The sequence below is a fragment of the Takifugu flavidus genome, chromosome 13, assembly GCF_003711565.1.
Source record: "Takifugu flavidus isolate HTHZ2018 chromosome 13, ASM371156v2, whole genome shotgun sequence".
NCBI lineage: Eukaryota > Metazoa > Chordata > Actinopteri > Tetraodontiformes > Tetraodontidae > Takifugu > Takifugu flavidus.
The window spans coordinates 3,853,500-3,872,520 of NC_079532.1; the positions used below are offsets into that span (position 1 = coordinate 3,853,500).

The 19,021-nt window shown below is 47.0% G+C and overlaps 1 protein-coding gene across 1 annotated transcript; it reads right to left on the reverse strand.

Annotated features, from left to right (window-relative positions):
- Window positions 1-3,880: 3,880 nt before the first annotated feature.
- LOC130536564 (zinc finger protein 536-like) lies at window positions 3,881-17,455 on the reverse strand. Its single transcript, XM_057052605.1, is given in 6 exon segments — window positions 3,881-4,337; window positions 4,517-4,599; window positions 9,993-10,892; window positions 15,603-16,918; window positions 16,921-17,303; window positions 17,445-17,455. Coding segments are annotated over 3 exon segments (1,335 nt in total). The 3' UTR covers window positions 3,881-4,337; window positions 4,517-4,599; window positions 9,993-10,892; window positions 15,603-15,977.
- Between the last annotated feature and the right edge of the window lie 1,566 nt (window positions 17,456-19,021).

The window sequence follows — 19,021 nt, forward strand, 5'->3', positions numbered from 1 at the left end:
CGAGAGAATTCGCACACGCCCGGGTGGAGGAGATGAGGACGCGCGCCGCGCCAGGCCTGGTCAGGCTAGCGTCGCGCGGAGGTGCGGAGCGTCACCCTCACGTTTCCGTCTCTTTCCGTGCAACACTCGTGTCGCTTTATTAATTGGCCACGCAAATCAGCGTTTCAAGATTTGTAACGACGATAGCAGAAATCACGGGAGCTCAAGAGGGCCAAAAAAAACCCATTTGAGGGCCCGTTTTTCCTTTTTTCTCTTGAAATCACAAAAGTTGTGTTTCCAGGTTCCAGTGTCACTACATACTGGCACTGGAGGAAGTCATTATCCGGGCGTCAATCCATCTGATGATCGTTAGCGTGAACAAATCAGGGAATGGCTGTGTGGGAGACGCGCCGCTCAAGCAAGTTGTGTAGGGCACGGAATAAAATGATGATAATCATTTCCACTGAATAACTCAAGTGAGAATCACAGCTTGTCTATTGTCACTTTACAGCGTGCGGTTTGTCAAATGTTTTTCAATTACAGCCTTTAACTTGAGGCACTATCACATCCCCATGAAGTGATTTTAATAGAGTTTTTGGTGCAATTGTTTGTTATGCCAGACAGGTCTTGCGGCAGGAGGAGAAAAGGGGTGAATGAGAGATAGCAACAGAGAGAGAGAGAGAGAAGGCTGGAGACGCAAATGAACTTTAGGCAATAACACGACACGGGCGGCTGAGCAGGAGAGTAGCTGTGGGCTTAAATCTACTCGTTCCCTGTGATTGGTATTTAACTGAACACGTGTTTTGGACAGAATGAAGAGGGGGGGGTCGCTCTTCTACACGGAGATCTAAAAGTCAAACACGGTTACTGGCGTATGATCTTTGCAGCTACAGCATTCTGATGGGCCTGATTGCTGTTTCCAGGACGCCCCCCCCCCCCCCCCCGCCCCGAGAGGCCGTCCTCTCACTTTTCCCAGCCCGACCTATGCTGGTCCTGTCGGTGGGGCTGCGAAGGGCTGGGAACACGGGTGCAGGAGTGCAGGTCTGCACCCCGCAGGTCCAGGACGCTGAGACGGGAGAGATCCGGCCCACATGCAGGACTCCGCCGTGACACCTCCATTTCTCACATTGACATTATCCCCATGTTTTATTTGTCCCCTTGTAATTCCTTTTATATCTCAGGCTTATGTTCTCTGGCATCCGTTCAATCCCAGCCTCGGGACACAGGGCTTTAGCGGACCCATATGTGTGCCTTGCTCCAGTTAACGCGTATTAGTTCCTTTGTAACTGTGACTAAACTGGCGCGCCTGGGCCGGGAGATGCGCCGGCTTTGACTGACAGGCCATGTCTGGATCCTGTACTTGGAGTCTCCTGCAGGCTTGTCAAACACAGGCTCTGTCAGCGCATCCCTCACTCCGCTGTCAAGCGCAGGAATCGGGGAGACGTGCAGAAGGTTCACAGCGCTGACCACATGTTTCCTGATTTACCTCGCGTATGCGCACGCGTGCGAACACGAGCTCGCACTCGAGCAAAATCCCACAAGCATGTCGCTAGCATGCTCCTCCTCCACGGGAGCGAAAACTCCAGGAGGAAAATGTAACTAAAACCCTTATTTTTCTTCGGTTTCCTTTCTAAGGGCACCCTGGCGTTGGGGCGCCATGCATTGTTGCTCTTGCCGGCTAAAATCTAAAATCTGTGCCACGTGATGCCAACAGTCTTAAATATTGTTTTCGCAACCGCGGCAGCTAATTACCTTTAATTTTTCATCTGTGCTCCGAGGGTTGTATGAGACTGTGATTAGTGATTCATTACTTCTCATTACCTGGCCTGTCAAACTGTTTCCTTTACTTATTCAAGCTGATTGGCTCGACATGGCCCTCCTCTCTCGACGGGACCTCGGATATGATGCGCGCACACGCAACCATCTATAGGAATGAGGCTTTTTCTTTGTTTCTTTTTTTCAATCGCCCGATTTTTCGATCCCAGTTGTGAGTTAAGTCCGCACCAAGAGCAGGTCTGCCTTTTGTGCAGGAAGAGGGGTTGTTATTTATAGGTGTCGAGGAATAAAGATTGATTTACTGCAGGTAAACAGCCAGTCATTCTCAGCTAAAGGTCAAGGTGAGTCAGCGCTGACGGCGGGAAAAGAACACGTGAATTCCGTGAATATGTGTTTTCTCCATCTGGAGGCGTCGTGACGTGGGTGCGAACATGCGGTCATTTAAAATTGTTCGGATGAGTGTCCGTCGGCGTGTAAAGAAAAGACCAAAAAATAGAGGAGTTCGATATTGCAAAGCAGGCAAAAGAGCCGGAGCAGCGTCGACTGTGACAGCCAAACGTTAACTAAAACATTCATCACCATTAGTAGTAATTACCAAAATTCCCAGGCATTAATTAAAGGGCCACGCTTTAAAGGAAAATGTGCTTAATTGGAGGTTTGACAGGCTGAGGCCTCAGGGATGATCCATATCCCAAGGGCTGTCGGAAAGGGGATGAGCGACAGGATTTAAGTTTTTTTGGTGCGCTTTCCCATAAAGCCTCGTGCCCTTGGTCAACCCACAAGATGGTCCACTCCATCCTGATCTGGCCCGGCGTGGCTCTGGAGAAATATTGACAGGGTTGACAGGCCTCCGATTAGCCAGTCAGCTGGAGGCCCAGACCTTGTCACCTGTCAGGTAGAGAGATGAAGGGTGAGTGAGCACATGAGGAGGAGGAAGAGGAGGAAGACAAGGAACTTAAGGGGAAAAGGGAGAAGGATGGATTGTGGCTCTGACAGTAAGTGCTGATGGGGCACACACAAATTTGAGAAGAAGCAATAAAAACCACATGTATATCAGGCCGGAGTCACCTACAGGAGCTCGTGTGAAACACTCCATTACAGGAACCTCGGGGCCCGAGGATGACGAATGTGGACCCCAAGAATCTGTGATTGTATCAGGGATTAAGGGGCCGCCATGTCTCTGGAGGAAAAACAGGCAGGCAATGGAGTCGCGGAGAGAGGGAAGAAACGGAGCGCTGAAAGACTGATGGTAAACGAACGGCAGACCGGCCGAGCAGGGAGACGCGGTGACACAGTGGGTGGGCTTTGACAGACACGTCTCACACAGGCCGACAGCTCCGTCAATAGCCCCGGGATGGCCGCGCTGATTGACAGCTAGCAGGTGGCGCATGAATAGAGTTGTCAGGACGACTGTCAGTCAAAGTCAAATCGCCGCGGCTACAAGGCCCTAGCTGAACAGGCACAGCTGTTCAAGGTGATCTCTGGGTACACACACAGACTTTTGGCTCAGGGGGGGATGAGGCGCTTCAGATCATGCCAGAATTACCATAAATGGCAGCAACACCATAAAACAGATGATGATTGGCACTGGTGGGCAAATCTGTTGCAAACACAGGCAAAACTACTCTATTTATTTTTTAAAAAGAGGGAAAAGGCAGATTTGGGTGGACTAACAATGAATCTGTGTAGTTTTTTGCCATCTCCTCGGTTCCCCTTAATTGAACATTGTTCCTGCACGAGGCCATGAAGCATGGGAGTTAATGGGCAATAATTATATGTGAGAGAGGTTTTCTCCCTGGAGTGGAATCCAGAACAAATGGAAGCTGCGATGTGCAACATTCTACTTCATTACATCTGCTGCGATTAAAGCCCAAACATCTGGCACCACATCCTGACAGATAGACAAGACTTCTGGACCGGAAGGGAAATGGAGCGATTTTTACAAAAATGTAACACCGAGTATTTACTGGATGAAAGAACACATGCTTTGGGCCGGCATGGTGCATTCTCCTTATCAGACAAGTGCTGCTCTGATGGATGTGTGTAAACACAAGTAAATCGTTTGGACACTTTGGGGAGGGGGGGAGAAAAAAAGAAAAGAAAGAAAGACGCTAAATACGCCGGCTACACTTTCACATCACGACGGACTTTAATATAGGCGGCTTCTGCTACAGATAAATACATACTGTGGCTCTTCAAGTAAACACTGGAATGTACATCAAAGTTGGCTGTTAATGTTTTTATCCTTTTTTTCTTTTCTTTTTACAATCTTAATCACGCTTAACCCCCTTCAAGGTGAGGCTGAGACAATGATGACCGTCTGTATTTGCTGTTGCCATGACAACGTCAAGTCCCACAGAGTGATGTCATGCCAATCTGCTCCCTGCCCGCCGTGCGATTATCTCCCGCGATACTCTGAGGCACTCTGGAGGGCGTCTGGGGTGCGTGCGAGCGGCGGAGGCGGCGGTCCGGGTACAGGCTGTTGTCGAAGGGCTTGCGGTGGACACACAGGACATGGGTCTTAAGGTTGCCCTTTTGGGACGCGCTGTAGGGGCAGTACCTGCACTGGAACGGCTTCCGAGCTGCAGGAAAGAGGGACAGAGAAACCAGACTTCATGTTTGTATTTTTGAACGTGTATATTTAATATTAATATTTGTAATAAATGAGCAGAATTTATGTATATTAGCATGAAAGGCAGTGTGGGAGGTTCAGAAACATTTCTGGACACATTCCAGGTGTAAATGTTGTGAATCTACTCACAAAAAGCTTTCTGAACTAATGGATTCAGCTGCTCCCTGGTAATTTAGGTTCAGAATGGAATGATGAGAAGGTATAAATCCATCCTAAAATGTTAGAAATAGCATTGTTTTGTTGAAATTTTAAGCAGTACAAAACATCTCTTTCCTGAAGATACTATATACAGTAAAAGTGGGTTGGTATACTGGAATTTCATTTGAGCGTTGTATTGTTTCATCCCCGTGGACAATGAATGCAAACAAATGCGAAAATGGACAAGAAGAGCCGGTTAATGCGACGAGTTCATGACGTAACACAGGACGCTGCACAGATTTCATGCAACAATCACACCTCTTCAGCCTCCATTCAACATGTCCGAATCTAAACACGAATCTAAATCTGTGAGGAAGCAAAACTTTGTCCACTCTCCGGGTCGGTAATGTGATTATGAATCAAATGAAAACACTTTTTATGCCCTCGTCCAGCTTCAAACAGTCGTTCCAGTTGTTCCAGGTCCTGTTTCCATTCAGACTTTAGATTCTGTGATCACCCTCAAGGCGGCTCGCTGACATTTGAGAGAGTCACTGACATTTCTGGTAAGTAGGATGATTCTGCATCAAGTTCGGTTTTGAAATGCAGCCGTGTGAGTCGTTGTGGGCCGTGAGAGCCCCCCCCCACACACACACACACACCCCTGACCATATGCAAACAATCAGAATGGCAGGGAAATGCAGAGATGTATCGTTAATGGTTATACTGGTGGAGTTTTCCTGGAAACTGTAATGTGACGTAGAAGCTTTCTGTGTGTGTGTGTGTGTGTGTGTGTGTGTGTGTGTGTGTGTGTGTGTGTGGTGTGTGTGTGTGTGTGTGTGTGTGTCACATTCACTGTGGTTCGTATCAAAATAAAGCACCATTCTAACACCGATTTGGCCTCGTTAGAATCGGCCCCCGACGCTTTACAAGTTGACCAGTTTTCACGAAGAGTTCTAATTTACTCCAGCAGGTTTCCTGTCATAAACACAGCTGCAGGAGCGTGCACTTTAATGTGCACGGGTGTGAGAGTGGAGGAATGACAGACGTCTACAGCTGGGAGGCGAGACACGCCTGAAACTTCCTGTCTACCCCCCCTCCCACCGTTTAACGGCCACTATGTTACCGCACTGCAACCTTTGAGCATACCTGACGGAGCACAAAGGAAAAACCAACAAAAGCTGAGACGACAACATGATGTTGATAAAACTCACCTTTCTACCATGACACTTGTGCCATCTTCATCACCATCATCATCATCACAGCTCTATTTTTGGGGTGTTCCTTCACATCCGCCCCCCCATCAGATGCTTGAGCGTGTTTCTGTGTGATTCATGGTTACAGTAAACCATTACGTGCTGATGTCATTCGCCATCACTTCCCAAAATCGGAGAGCTCCGAGAGTCCTTTCACCCCCGCCCCCGCCTCTTCCTCTGTGTTTGCTCCTCATCAGAGCTGAGACAGCTGCAGGCAACCGAAGACTCACATCCACAACAACAACTAAAAACTGTGTTTTTTTCAGGGGGGGGCAGTGGGAGAAGTCCCAGGCGGTGCAAGCAATAAAAGGTAACGCTCCATCTGTCGGCGTATAATAACCTGATGGCCGTAAAGGACACACATCCGACATTCACACACAAGTCGGAGAGAAACAGTGCGTGTGTGTTTGTGAGTTTGCAAAGTGGGGCCATTTTGGTTGATCCCCACATCTTCAAAGAGTGTCTGTGCGTGTTTGTGCGCGTGCATGTGCGAGTGATTCAGCTTTGCCGAGATCAAGACATGAACCGTTTTGTACTTGCACCTGTTTCTCCTCTTCACTTTGTGAAGATTTGGTCAGCACTTTTGCTGCTGTTAAAATAATGCCAGGTTCAGTCTCACATAAAGGAAGCAAAAAAAGTCTGGATTTAGAGTTGAAATAGAGGAAATAAATTACCGTTGTTAGAGATAATAATTATGAAGATTTTTATAAACTGTTGCATTTCCTGACTGGTTCCACTACATCTGGACGTCATCTTCCCTGCCTGAGTCCCTCCTCTCAGTGATCCGTGATTCCCTCTTCCCTCCCGCCCATGTTAAGGGGAGGTCCGAACCGGGGCAACCTCCAAATAAGTCCCATTAATCACAAGCCAGAGTGTAATATAACTAATATTTTACAATTAGAGGAGACAGCGGTGCGCTCCGAGCCATCCATCTCGTCGCCACATGCTCCTCCACATGCAGGCCTTTCCCGCCACAGCTTCAGTCGGAGGCCGTGTAGGAAATGAGAGGGGTGGGATGGCATGGTGCTGATGGAAAGAGTGACCAAACAACAAACAAAGACCACTGCTGACTTTGTATCAGAGTGACATTGGACTGTTCCACAGGACAGTTGTGGTCGAGCAGGTCAGACAGCTCTGAGCCTTTCACTGACCTCAACGCCAGCGTGCAGCGGGGAGTTTTTTGTGCGCACATCTGTAGCAGCACATGTCACATCAAATGTTGCAAAAGGAAGTTGATGACGTCCATAAACAGTGACAGATGTTTAAAATGCTTAGCTACATCCTGTCTTTTAAAGTCCCCCACCGGGCAGTGGTTTAATCAATGAAATGCGCATTTTTTTTTGGGGGAAAACAATATTAAAAATGATCTGAACATCTTTTTCTTTGCCTCACTTTAGTTTCACGCCGTTGCCATTCGGCTCAGCTGGAGCTTACCTGCTCTGTCGGAGAACTGGAGTTACCTGGGATTCTATCTGGCGTTTAAAGCAGACATTGATTGACGAGAAGAGGAATTTAAAATTTTTTAAAACAGTTTGTTGTTTCACTTTTATTGCTTCCAACATTTCATTTAGAGGTTAGTTTATGTATGAAAACATGCTGAGACTTTAAAGTTCAGTGTGGCTCTTGGAATATTGGAAGGAGGCGAAATTGTGATGGAGTCGTGTAAGCAGCAGGAACACACAGCCAACACACTTACTGCACAACATGACAGGTTTGCACCTGCATCGCGCACATGCATGTTTGTGTGTGTGTGTGTGTGTGTGTGTGTGTGTGTGTGTGTTTGTCACAGACTGAGATAATGACCATGATGACAGTGGCGGGGACGACGGGGGCCAGAGGAACTGAATGGTGACGGATGACACAGGCCTGAGCTCTGATGGTGCACAGACAGTGAGTGATGACTGCACATCCTTCCCAGCGCTCCACCCTTCATTATCTCTATGGGGAGAGCCGTGGCACAAAGGCAGGCCGCGCTGCCCTCTTGCTGCCCTCGAACGACATCTGCTCACGGAGACAGCCGCGCTACCGCTCCTCTTTCACCTCGCTGTCGCTCCATCTATCTCCATCTATGGTGATCTTTCTCACTGCCCCCCCCCCCTCCATGTCACCCACTCCGCAGAGGGTATGCAGAGGTCAGACAATGAGATAATGACTCAACCCTTTCAACCTTTCAAATCAGAGCCCTTTCTTTCGCTCCGCCCTCTTCTTTCATTCTTAATTCTTCCTCTATTGATCTTCTCATATTCACATGTTCTCATGTCTGTGATATCACAGAGGAGATAGCTGCTTCAGTTATGTTAAAACCTGGGGGTAAATTCAACACTTCGGATGAAATTGCACTGCTTTTCTTTGATCCCTGGCCTTTCAGTATATGTTGGTAGAAGAGCAACTCCAATGCTATTGCTTAATTATGACAAATGGTTGAATCTTTCACAAAGAAGCGTCACTTAATGTTTAAAGATGCATAAATGTGCATCAGCAATCTGGTCCCAAAGGCCTTAAAAATTCCAAATTAGGTCTAACCCTTTTAGTTATCACGATTCAAACTTTCACAACTGTCTAGCATGGTTGTAAAAAAAAAAATCAATTTTCAAATATCAGAAATATATCATGGAATCCATCAGTTCCATGGGAAAAATCCCAACGTGTCAGAACGCCTCATTGAATGGCAAAGGTTTCCATCTAGTGGACCAGTATGCACATTGCACATATTGAGCTTGACTAAATCACGGGGATGGGGGGGTCCAGGGGAGACTAATGAGCATGCAGACAGGTTCAACCAGAGGTCACCATCTGGCCAATTACCACTGCTGGCACACTGGAGCTGACCTGAACTGTCATCACAAACACATCACTCCATGTCCAAACTGCCCGGCAATATGTCACCGTGCCACTCGACGTGCCACACAGCACGGAGAGGATGGAGCAGAGGGAGACGGCCCCCATGACAAGGCCACCTGGTCTGCACTGCAGACAGGACACGCTACCGGGCCACCTGCTCGGCTCAGATTTGGAGGACACTCGGCAGTCTCTCAATGTCAGCTAACCGTCTCGGTGACCGGTTTGACTGACAGGTGTTTATTGTGTCTTTGACATCTACTTCCTGAAAGGGATGAAAACAGGGAGGATCAGCTTGCAGCAAATATTAGCAGAATGTTGCCGGAAATCTGCCAGAAATCAAAAAGTGCACGTTGTGCTCCATTCAGGGTAATAAAACAGTTTTTTGAAAAATCCATAAAAAGGTTCACACAGATACATCTGCCAACTATTGTAAATCTCCTTATTGTACCAAATAAAAGTAAGATAATACACGCGGACAGCATGACAACGACGACGGGAGTGGAAACGGAGGACTGTGCTTTGGCATATTATTGGAACCATCTGCACAAAAACACAAATCTACATCTTCTGCTGTTGGAATCATAAAGAAAGGGGAACAGATGTTAATCCCTAATGGAGTTGACAGGCACTTTCCTGTCTTTCACATGAACATATTGAGTTTCTGAATAAAGGGGGGGGGGGGGGTATCAGAGGGAAGGTGTATCGTGTTGCACTCATAATACATGCATATCAAAGACCCCAGCTGTTGGATTCCCTCTCCTGAGAGACAGCATTATTAAATCTGCACTCAGCAAGCATATCGCACCAGCACAAGAGCTTAAGCCTCTCCATCAGCAGGCTCCATTGGTTTGGAAGATTTGTAAGCTATCACAGGAGGAGATTATATCACCTCTTAAACCGTGGGCCTAATCAGTGCTACACACCTGTCACACCTGTGTCTTCTTTAACCATTATTGGGGATCAAAGACAGGATCCTGAAGGGGGGAAATAGAACTGTTCTTCATAAGAAAAAAAAGTTGTTTTTCTTTTTTCTCTTCACACACTCACACTCACTTTCACGCCTTTGCAGTCAGGTGACGTAGCAGACATATTGAGTAATATATATTTATATATATTTTGGGTGGATTACAGCAGCATTGTCACAAGTGTGAAGCATTTGCACACATTTTGCAGCAGTTATTTTCACATGCTTATAAATAGTAGCTGGTTATGATAATACCATCTGCACCGATCTGTCACATTAACATGAAAGGGTGTCAAATGGAAAAAAGTAGGACCATGCAATGTCCACTAGATGGCAGGAGACACTTTCAGAACAGGTAGCTGGAAGTGGTGACTTCCACATGTGGGGTGAATCCTATACTGATGCTCACCTGATGTAACATCCTTCTCCATGCCACCCCCGCCGTTCACACCGACTCTGTGTGCACTGGCAGATGTGCTGCTCACGCTCCCCTGAGACCTGAGGAAGGACAGTAGGCTGGCCTGGTGCTGATGATGATCCGGCTGTCCTGGTGTCAGGTTCTCCAGGGAGGAGATGGGAGATTCGCTCAGGCCCCTGCCCCAAAAAGCCTGCCTGTTTTTCTCGGCAGGGCACTGGAAGATCGGTCACCGCCTCTGCACCACTCCATCCTCTGGCTCAATATCGTTTTTCAGCATCTTCCACTTGGCAGCATCATCATTTTCCTCTTCCGGCGCCTGCTCGGTTTTCTCAAACACGCCATCGCTGCCGTCTGCGTGCTGCGGATTCTTGTTTTCTCTTGTTCCCTGCGCCAAAAGGTCAGACTGATAGGTGGGTTTCACGCCGAGCTCACCTGCGGCTTTGGAGTAACTTTGTAGCTGTTGGGTAATGGAGGAGGAGAGTCCATTACTAAAAATACCAGCCATCTGCACCAGCGCAGCGGGGGTCATGACAGACTCTGGCCGGATGGACAAATCCAGAGGCTCGAACTGGGACTTCCTGGTGGGAGCGGACGAAGAGCCATTCACATCCGCGCCTTTGTCGGCGAGCTCGGACGGTTTGGCGAGGAGCAGGGCATTTTCACCCAGGCTTTCCAGGCCAAGGTAGTGACCCGGAGCCGCACTCCAGCCTTCCCTGGATGCGGGCATGAGCTTGGGTTTGGGGCTGGAGCTGCTGTTGGTGGGCTGCATTGGAGAGGAGAGATCTCTGCTGGTTTGCCAGCGGGGGAAGGGGAAGTCATCCTGATAGAAACCAAGGGGGGCCCTCTGTGCAGCGCTGGAGGGTGGACACCTGTAGGCTTTTTCACCTGATACTGACAAGAAGAAGAGAAGCAAAGACGCACTTCAAATTAGAAAACAGTGTCTTTAAGACGCGCTGAAGCTGAGCTTTCTCAGAAATGTATGCACCAACAACTGTTGTCTAAACATGAAAAATGTTGCAATCCTGCATCAGGCTGAGTTGAATGATTTAAGTGCTGCCCTGCAGTAAATCAAGCTTGTAATCAGCTTTCAGCTCCAGTGATCCATCATTTTACAGTATGGACGCCACCACCGTGCGCAATAAACACACCCAGAGATGTTAACACCAAACGAGATTCTTCCAGAAATAATAAACAGAGAAATTTAAAGCAACTAGAACGAGGCAGATGTCGGAGAAGAGAAGCTCATTCCATCAAAACTGGTAAGTGGGTTTCCGAGTCAGAAATAACGAAGTCCAACACGTGAGGAGCACTGATTAACCGCAGCATGCCCCCGTGCTGAGTTTATTTTTGCCTCATACATGAAAAATGGTGTGTTCGGACCATAATTCAAAAAGTACAAAGTGTATTATTGTGCGGAATGACAAAGGGCAATTTTTCTCCTTTTAGCAGCGTGAAAAATACCCGTCTAGAAAGGAGGTTTGATCCCACTCACCGTAACTTTTAATTAAAGGCAATTTCAACGCCTTCCGCCCTCTGTTTACCTACGCTTTAATCCTTATAGCTGCTGCAGAGGCTCCCTCTGGGGTTAAACACACTTTCTGTCACCGTTTTTGAGTTAGCGGTTGTCTGAGACCCCGGCGTTGTGCTGTCTTTAAACAGCCCAGCTGTTTCGCTGCCATTCCAATTACAGTAAAAGTCATCTGACGCCATTAAGCCACAAATATTGGCAGTTTATTGCCCAACACTCTCCTGGCATTTGAAGGTCAGGTCATACATTATACTGTGTCTTTTAGGGATGCGTCTGGGATGGCGAGATAAACCCACCACCATTAATTTAATTCTATGCATATTGATGCCTTATTGTTCTTCTTTAATGGACTAATATCTTAGTTACAACAGTGATTCATTCTTGCCAGAGAAATATCAATTTCATACGCCTCAAGTTCTGACCTGGGGGATATTCTCAGAGGTAAACAAAAATCTAATGATCTGCAGTTGTTGCTTTACTTTGCCCCTGACTTTAATAGAACCTCCCCGCGCCCGCGTGAGCCGAACGCCACTAAAAGGATGGCTGTTTTTATGCCGCGTGAGACATACAACACCATAAAATGGCATCTACATAATAACCAAATAGAGCTGAATCTAATGAAATAGAAAAATCCCTGCTGAAATAGCAAATTCGTGCCCTCGATATGAAGACGCGCAGCCCTGGTTGTGCGCTGCCATTGAACGTACACATCGATTGTGTGTGTTGACGTGCGTGGGCGTGCAAGAGCGGGAAGGAGACAACAGCGCCACACCCTTGTGTCCAGTAACAGACCAAAAAAAAAAAAAAAGAAACCACACACATCCAAACAGCTTAATGGGACTCTGTCAGACACGCCATATATCTCAATTACTCTGTGGCTTAAATTACGATGACATTATCGTCCAGCCCCAAATGCACAAAAACGTATATCTGGCCTCATCTTTGTGAGCGAGGACCTTCCTAAACCCATTTGCCAGCCATCACCGAGAGCGGTAAAGCAACACAAAGAGTGAAGACTGGCTTCTTTTCTCTTTTTTTTCTCTCTCCCCCCTTCCTTTGGACGGATGCCATCTTTGTGATTGCCTGGTTCATGCTAACTTAATCAGTTTAAGATTTACTTACACTGCCGAGGCTCACATTATGTGTGGGGAGTAATTTTAGAGCTTAGATTTATCAACCAAAACTCCAATTACCGCATCATTACAAACCCTGGCCTCCCTCACCTAACATGGAGCATCTAATGAAGTGGCGTCTGCACGAGTCATCCGCCCTCGCCGGGTGTGTGTGAGGGAGACGAAAAGGTAAATATAAAAAGAATAAATGCCGTTTCACACAAAGGAGCACGGCGGCTGAGGCTGCGGCCAGACTTTTATTTCATATGGAAATAGACTTTTAAGATTTACAGCCACGCATCACCCGTCGGTGCAATCATGGGTTCACATATTTTGCTTACATAAGCATTTGGCATTTATATAGTCGCTATCAAAACTCTATACAAGCAGGTTTTTGGCTCTTTGTGCGCATGCAATCATGCACCTGAAATGCAAAGCGGAGATACATACTGGCTGCGGTGGTTTAAGATGAAACAGAGAGAGGGAGAGGCACACAAGACTGGAGAGAAAAACAGGGGCACCAGATGTTCTTTGATGTTTATAATAGCATATATTATTAATATTAATTAGACCACATAGTCAATGACGCATTTGGGATGTTTCCAAGTCAATTAAGCCAAATGGCATTCAGGAGACGGCGGAACAATATTTCAAGGCAGGTGTTCAGAACTCCCTGGGTAAATCTTTTTATCTGCATGCTAGGAAAACAAGCATTTTGAGCTTAATTTGAGCCTCATATCTGTAATAATAATTAAAAAGAGGATTAAAAGACAGAAGTGAGAGGGAGATGGAAAAGCCAACAGGTAATCAGTGCAGACGAACCCGTCAGACTCTGTTTTCTGAGGAAGTGCCAGAGTGGGTCTGATCTTGTTTGGTTAAAAGATGTTTGTCTGTGGAACGGTTGTGCGAACACCGATACCCCGTACGGCCACCTGCTTCAGCTGCATAACCTCTGCCTGACATTAACAGCGTTTTTTTGTGCCTGATTATTATTGCAGGCTGTCTTCGCTGCAAAAAACTCAGAAAATCAGGAGGAAAATACATGCGGGGACGTCATTATATGGTGTCTGCTCATTGACCTTGAGGTTAAGTGTATTGAATGGGACTAATTAATAACTGCCAGAGCATTTTGTGTTTGTTAGCCATGTCTTAAATTCCAACTCAAGCTCTAACTGGTCCAATGTAGGTCAGAGGCCCAAAGAACGCACCCTTCATTAGTTTATCGGTTCACTCTCAATGATGGATTATTATTAAAGTCAAGTCTGCATTTTCGAATCTCTCCTGATTTGATATTGAGGAGTAATCTGTAGCACATGTCTCCTATTGAACAACAGCGAGAATTCGAATATATGATGGGGAGCACTTGAAGCAGAAGTCTAATTCCGGTGCCGTATCTGGACGTATCAGGCAAAGGAGCCGTCCCTCACTCTGACAGCCGTGACTGTACTATATTTGCTATCCATATTGAGAACATCAATAACTTCATGACCACCATAGGCCGACTATGAATAATGCAGCCAGTAATTCTGGACTAATCAATGTTCCTCAAGCTGAACATCTGGCAGCGGTAATTCTTCCTCAGCATCTCCGCTCTCCTGAATTAGAAAACACCCGCTCTCTTCCACCGCGTCCAGCCGCCAAGAGAGGCTAGACTTGATCAGTTTCACCCCCACCCCCCCACCCCACCCCGAAAAAAGTTATCCCTGTTATTAAACCCTCATCAAGTGGTGCGTGTTCTCCATATGCGTAGGATTTACCTATCTGTCCCGCAGCAGACCTGTGTGTTGAGCTGGGGCCAGCAGTGTGTGATTGTGTTAATTAATCTGTCATTGTGAGCGCAGGGAGCAGCTGCAGAGGTCTCTGGGATATATTGTCAGAGCTAAACAATGCGGTGCTAAGCCCCAAGAGTGAGTCTACCATTACACAAGACTAAGAACAGAGAGCAGAGGAGGAGAGCGAGGGAGAGGGAGAGAGACGGCTGGATCCATCATTGACTAAAGCAATGACGCCTGACCTTTACAATGAATTAGTTTCCATGCTTAATATTGACTGAAATTAGAGTCTGATACTGAATGTGCCATCCCAGAACTGCATGCGCTCAAATCCTCAGCAAGCCAGCGATCATAAATGTTTCTGGGAGTGATACCGTATGGTCGGGGCGATAGGGGAGGAGAGAGAAAGTAAAAACAATGGAGCCGGGATCTATTTTTTAAAGAGCAACCGGAGCGGGATTTGGACACAAACTGTCAGCATTTACATGTAAATATGCAGATAGCTGTCTGTGTGTACAATGTGGAAACAAAGCATCTAATAAGATTAAACCTGATCCATTTATCTCCTCTATGCTGCAAACATTTAAGAGGATACTGGATCCAATCCCACCAGAATGCATCTGACTTGTACTCCACCGACTGTGACTACTTTAGTTATAAGCTATGATTACGAGAATGGATTTATTTCCCTTCTCTTAGCAACGCCGCTTTCAGCTATTTGGACCCATTCAAACGTGTTAGCAGGATGCCATGACAAGAAAGGCATTTGCCCGGGCCGAATCATCCGAATCACCAGGTGGAACAGAAGACTATCAATAAAAATACCAGGTGGTAGATCAAATCATAAAAATCACTGGGTGGTATATATCAAATCATTAAAAACACCAGATGGCATACATTAACATCTTGTGCCCCCGCAGGCAAGGGGTGGGGATGTGACAAATAAAAAATAGAGGGTACTAATTATCCCCACAATTCAACAAGATGCCATTATCAGTAAAAGGAACAAAGTCCTCGTGCATGACTGTAATGTGTGTGGTGCTGACCCAGCGAGCCCGTCTATGACTGAAAAGACGTTACTGGAAACTACTCCAGCATCACTATGATGTTTTATTGTCCTGTTTACACCCTTTAAATTGATTTAAGTTTTTTCTTTCTGTTCTTCAAAAGCAAAACATTTAATAATCACCTGAAGCTGTGGGAGAAGACGGTGGACCGGCATCAAAGGTGCTGCCAGAGTGGGAATCGCCCATTTCTGCATTGATCTCGGTCGGCCCAGGGTGACCGGCGCTTCCTGGGCTGCCGGTTCTACTCAAGGCCTGGGTGTCTGGATCACTGAGACTCACTCTTGCCTCATCTGGACCCCTGTCAGGTGGGTACGGCGTGCCCTGCTGCTGGTCTTTAGCAGAGAACATTTGCTGTTCGACAGGAAAGCCCGACGTTATGATCTGCCAGCCTGGGTAGCTGTTGAGCGTTTCTCTGCTCGAAATGACCTTCTGCAGATATTCCATGCCATTGGAGCTCAGCGGAGAGTGGAGATTATTCAGGCTGCTTTCGGCATCTGTTAGAAGGCCCGGGCCGAGGAGATCATCCTCCCTAACATCTCCCTGACCTTCATGTCGATACCCGCTGTGGTCAGTATCTGGCTGTAATCTTGGTGTTCGGCTCGTTCAGCTGCCACGAACCTGCTTTGAAGGTTGGAGACGTACTGAGGAAAGAGGCTGCCGTGACGCTCTTGAATCACATGACCCATCTTATCAGATGTGTCGTGGTCAGAAGGGAGATGATGCTTCGCAGCCAGCTTGTTGAGATGGACCTTCATGTGGTTCTTGAGAAACCAGGGCTCTTTGAATCGGCGGCCGCAGATTTGACAGCAGTGCTCAAAAGAGTCTTTGTGTTTCCTCATGTGCCCCTTTAGAAACCAGGCCTGGCTAAAGGTCTGGCCGCACACCTCACATGGGAATTCCCCCGCAGGTTTCCTCTTGTCGCCAGCTCCTGTCGTGGTCTTCTGCCCTGTGCTGGAGTCAGCAGTTATGTGCGCCATCTCGACATGGCCGATGAGTTCCTCCTCGTGTGAGGCAGCAAACTCGCACAGGGTACATTTGTAGGGCTTGTGCAGGATCCTGATGTGGCGCTCCAGCTCCTGCTGCTTCCTAAATTTTCCTTTGCAGAAGGAGCAGCGGAAGCCGCTGGTCTGCGGCTGGATGGGATCCTCAGGAGCAGAGGTCGCCTGGGGAGAGGTGGTCGCCTGTGACTGGCCCTCGGTGAGAGAGTTTGTTAAGAACGAGGGTTGAGAATGGACAGTTTGGGGATTCCGAAGTTGACTTATGCTAGTGGGCTGTGGCTGATTGGACAGACCATTCCGTGTCTGCCTGTCTCTAAGTATCGCCCTTTCCTCCAGCTCGTGGAGGAGCCTGTTCTCCTCCCTAATTCGCCCCCGGCCTTTACCCAGGATACCTTGTTTGTGAGTACGGAGGTGTATCTTCAGGTTGCCCTTCTGGGCAGCCTGTGATCACAGTACGGGCACTTGAAGGGCTTCTCCCCGGTGTGTGTGCGCATGTGAAGGGAAAGAATGCTATTAAAGCGGAAACGTTTGCCACATAACGGACACGGGTACTTCCTGTTCTTGCGGCCATCATCTGGGGTGGAATTCACCTGTGAGATGATGCTTTGATTGGTGACTCTTAAGAACTGGGAAAGCTCTGCCCTCCCATTCATACTGCTTAGAATTCTTGCATCCATTATTTGATTAGCCAGGAGTGCCATCTGGCTCCTAATTGGGTGGACGGGCAGGGTAATAAAGCTGTCCTTTGAGGGATTGGCTGCTGTTACAGAATGGTGGTCACGGGAGTCTAAGTGGAACAGTCCAAAGGTTGCCGCTGAGTGCTGACTGAGGGCTTATTTGGTTGCTACAGGATGTGGATTCATGCTGCTCAGATGAAAGGCTTCCTTGACGTAGCTCAACCCTAAAGAAAAAAAAACAAAAGCAACATTGAATATTTCCAAATTTTTGCAAAAAAACCCAACTGACCAATCAAACATCAGCGGGGATATGAGGCACCACTTAGGCGAATCTGTACGTCTGCAAAATGCCAAATGATGCAGCACAAATAGGTCAGGAAACAGAGCAACGGTTTTGACTAAAGACTCTCCGGATCCAGGTTATTGTTGGTGACTGAAAACGCTGATTAAGTCTAACCACAAAGGCTTCCTCAACAAATATCTCATCTTCACTGAAGGCTAATGTGAACATCTTTGTCTTGATCTTATTTTGTAACTGACAAAAAAAAAAAAATACTCAGCAGCAACGCAAACATCAAAGAGTACCTGCTTCTACTTGAGTTGCTCCAAAGATTAAAAGTGAAAGTGTTAAGCTTTTTCAGCAGGTCTGCTGCATATTTGAATAAAACATTTAGCTGCATAATTACAGCATGTCATAGCATTCAGAGAATATAAACAACTTGATGATGCAAAAATTGCAAAGTAAATTCAGAGAGGAAAAAAAAACGGGAGATCCAATAGGCCTGTTTTTTTTTTTTGTTCATTTTTTTATCCCCTGTCCGGTTTTCCTGTTTTGATCCAACGACTGTAGAAACAAAACAAAGCCTCAAATTCACTTGGTGCTACAATGGTGGAGGTCACAGACGCGAGCCCTGTGCAGCGCCGGTGCAGCACCAAAGGGCACAGAACAAAGCCTGTACTGTCCACGCTGAATTAACACGGGCTTACATCATCCTGGAATACAACCTCAGTCAGCCCTGAAAATGATGTATACAACGACACACAGATATCAAATGGGCTGCGGTGGATGGCGTGCGGCTGCCCTACATCAGAAATCAATGTAAACATACAGTGCTCTCCAAATTGCATCTTACAAGTGATTCCTTTCACATGCATAGAGTGGATCGGCTTCATTTCTCATTGTGTTTCTTTGCTCGGTCCTCTATTGGGTTTGTTTTTTAGTGAGTATTGGACTATTATTGAGTCTACATCTTTAAAATAGAATGTGCTTGTGTGTGCAAGTGTGGTCACCTGGTATTCACAGCTTAGCATATCCCTACAAAAGAAATCAAGATGCTAACTGTAATGCAGCTAAAGTGTGCACGGATAAAATCGCTGGCAAGGAGTGTGAGCCACCTGCCGCCCCTGTTACTTATAGCCCTTAGCGATGCCAGTCAGTCATGAAGCTGCTGCACAGGAAGCCGTACAGATGCGGAACAGGTCGGCTTGGCTGGCAAGAAAGGCCTGTCTGCTCCGAGCTGGGATCAATGTGAGGATGCGGACCTGACCTAATCATATCTGACAGGTAGAAAGTGAGAGAACCATATTTGCATAGACTAGATGCACTTCATATTTGCTAAAGTGGTATTCTTCTGATTAACTAAGCATACCAATGAGGCCTAAAGCATGTGTACGTGCAAGTGCCTGTGTGTGTTCTGTAGGATTGTAGCAAGCGGTGCAGACGAGAGCAGGCTACGGGGCAACGAGGTGTTTTCTCTGTCGGCACGGATTAGGCTCTTTTTGTGCAGAATGAGAGAGAGAGAGCCTGATTGTTATTAAGCATGTTGTCACAGCATCGCCTCTTAGGTGTGACGTGCATAGACGAAC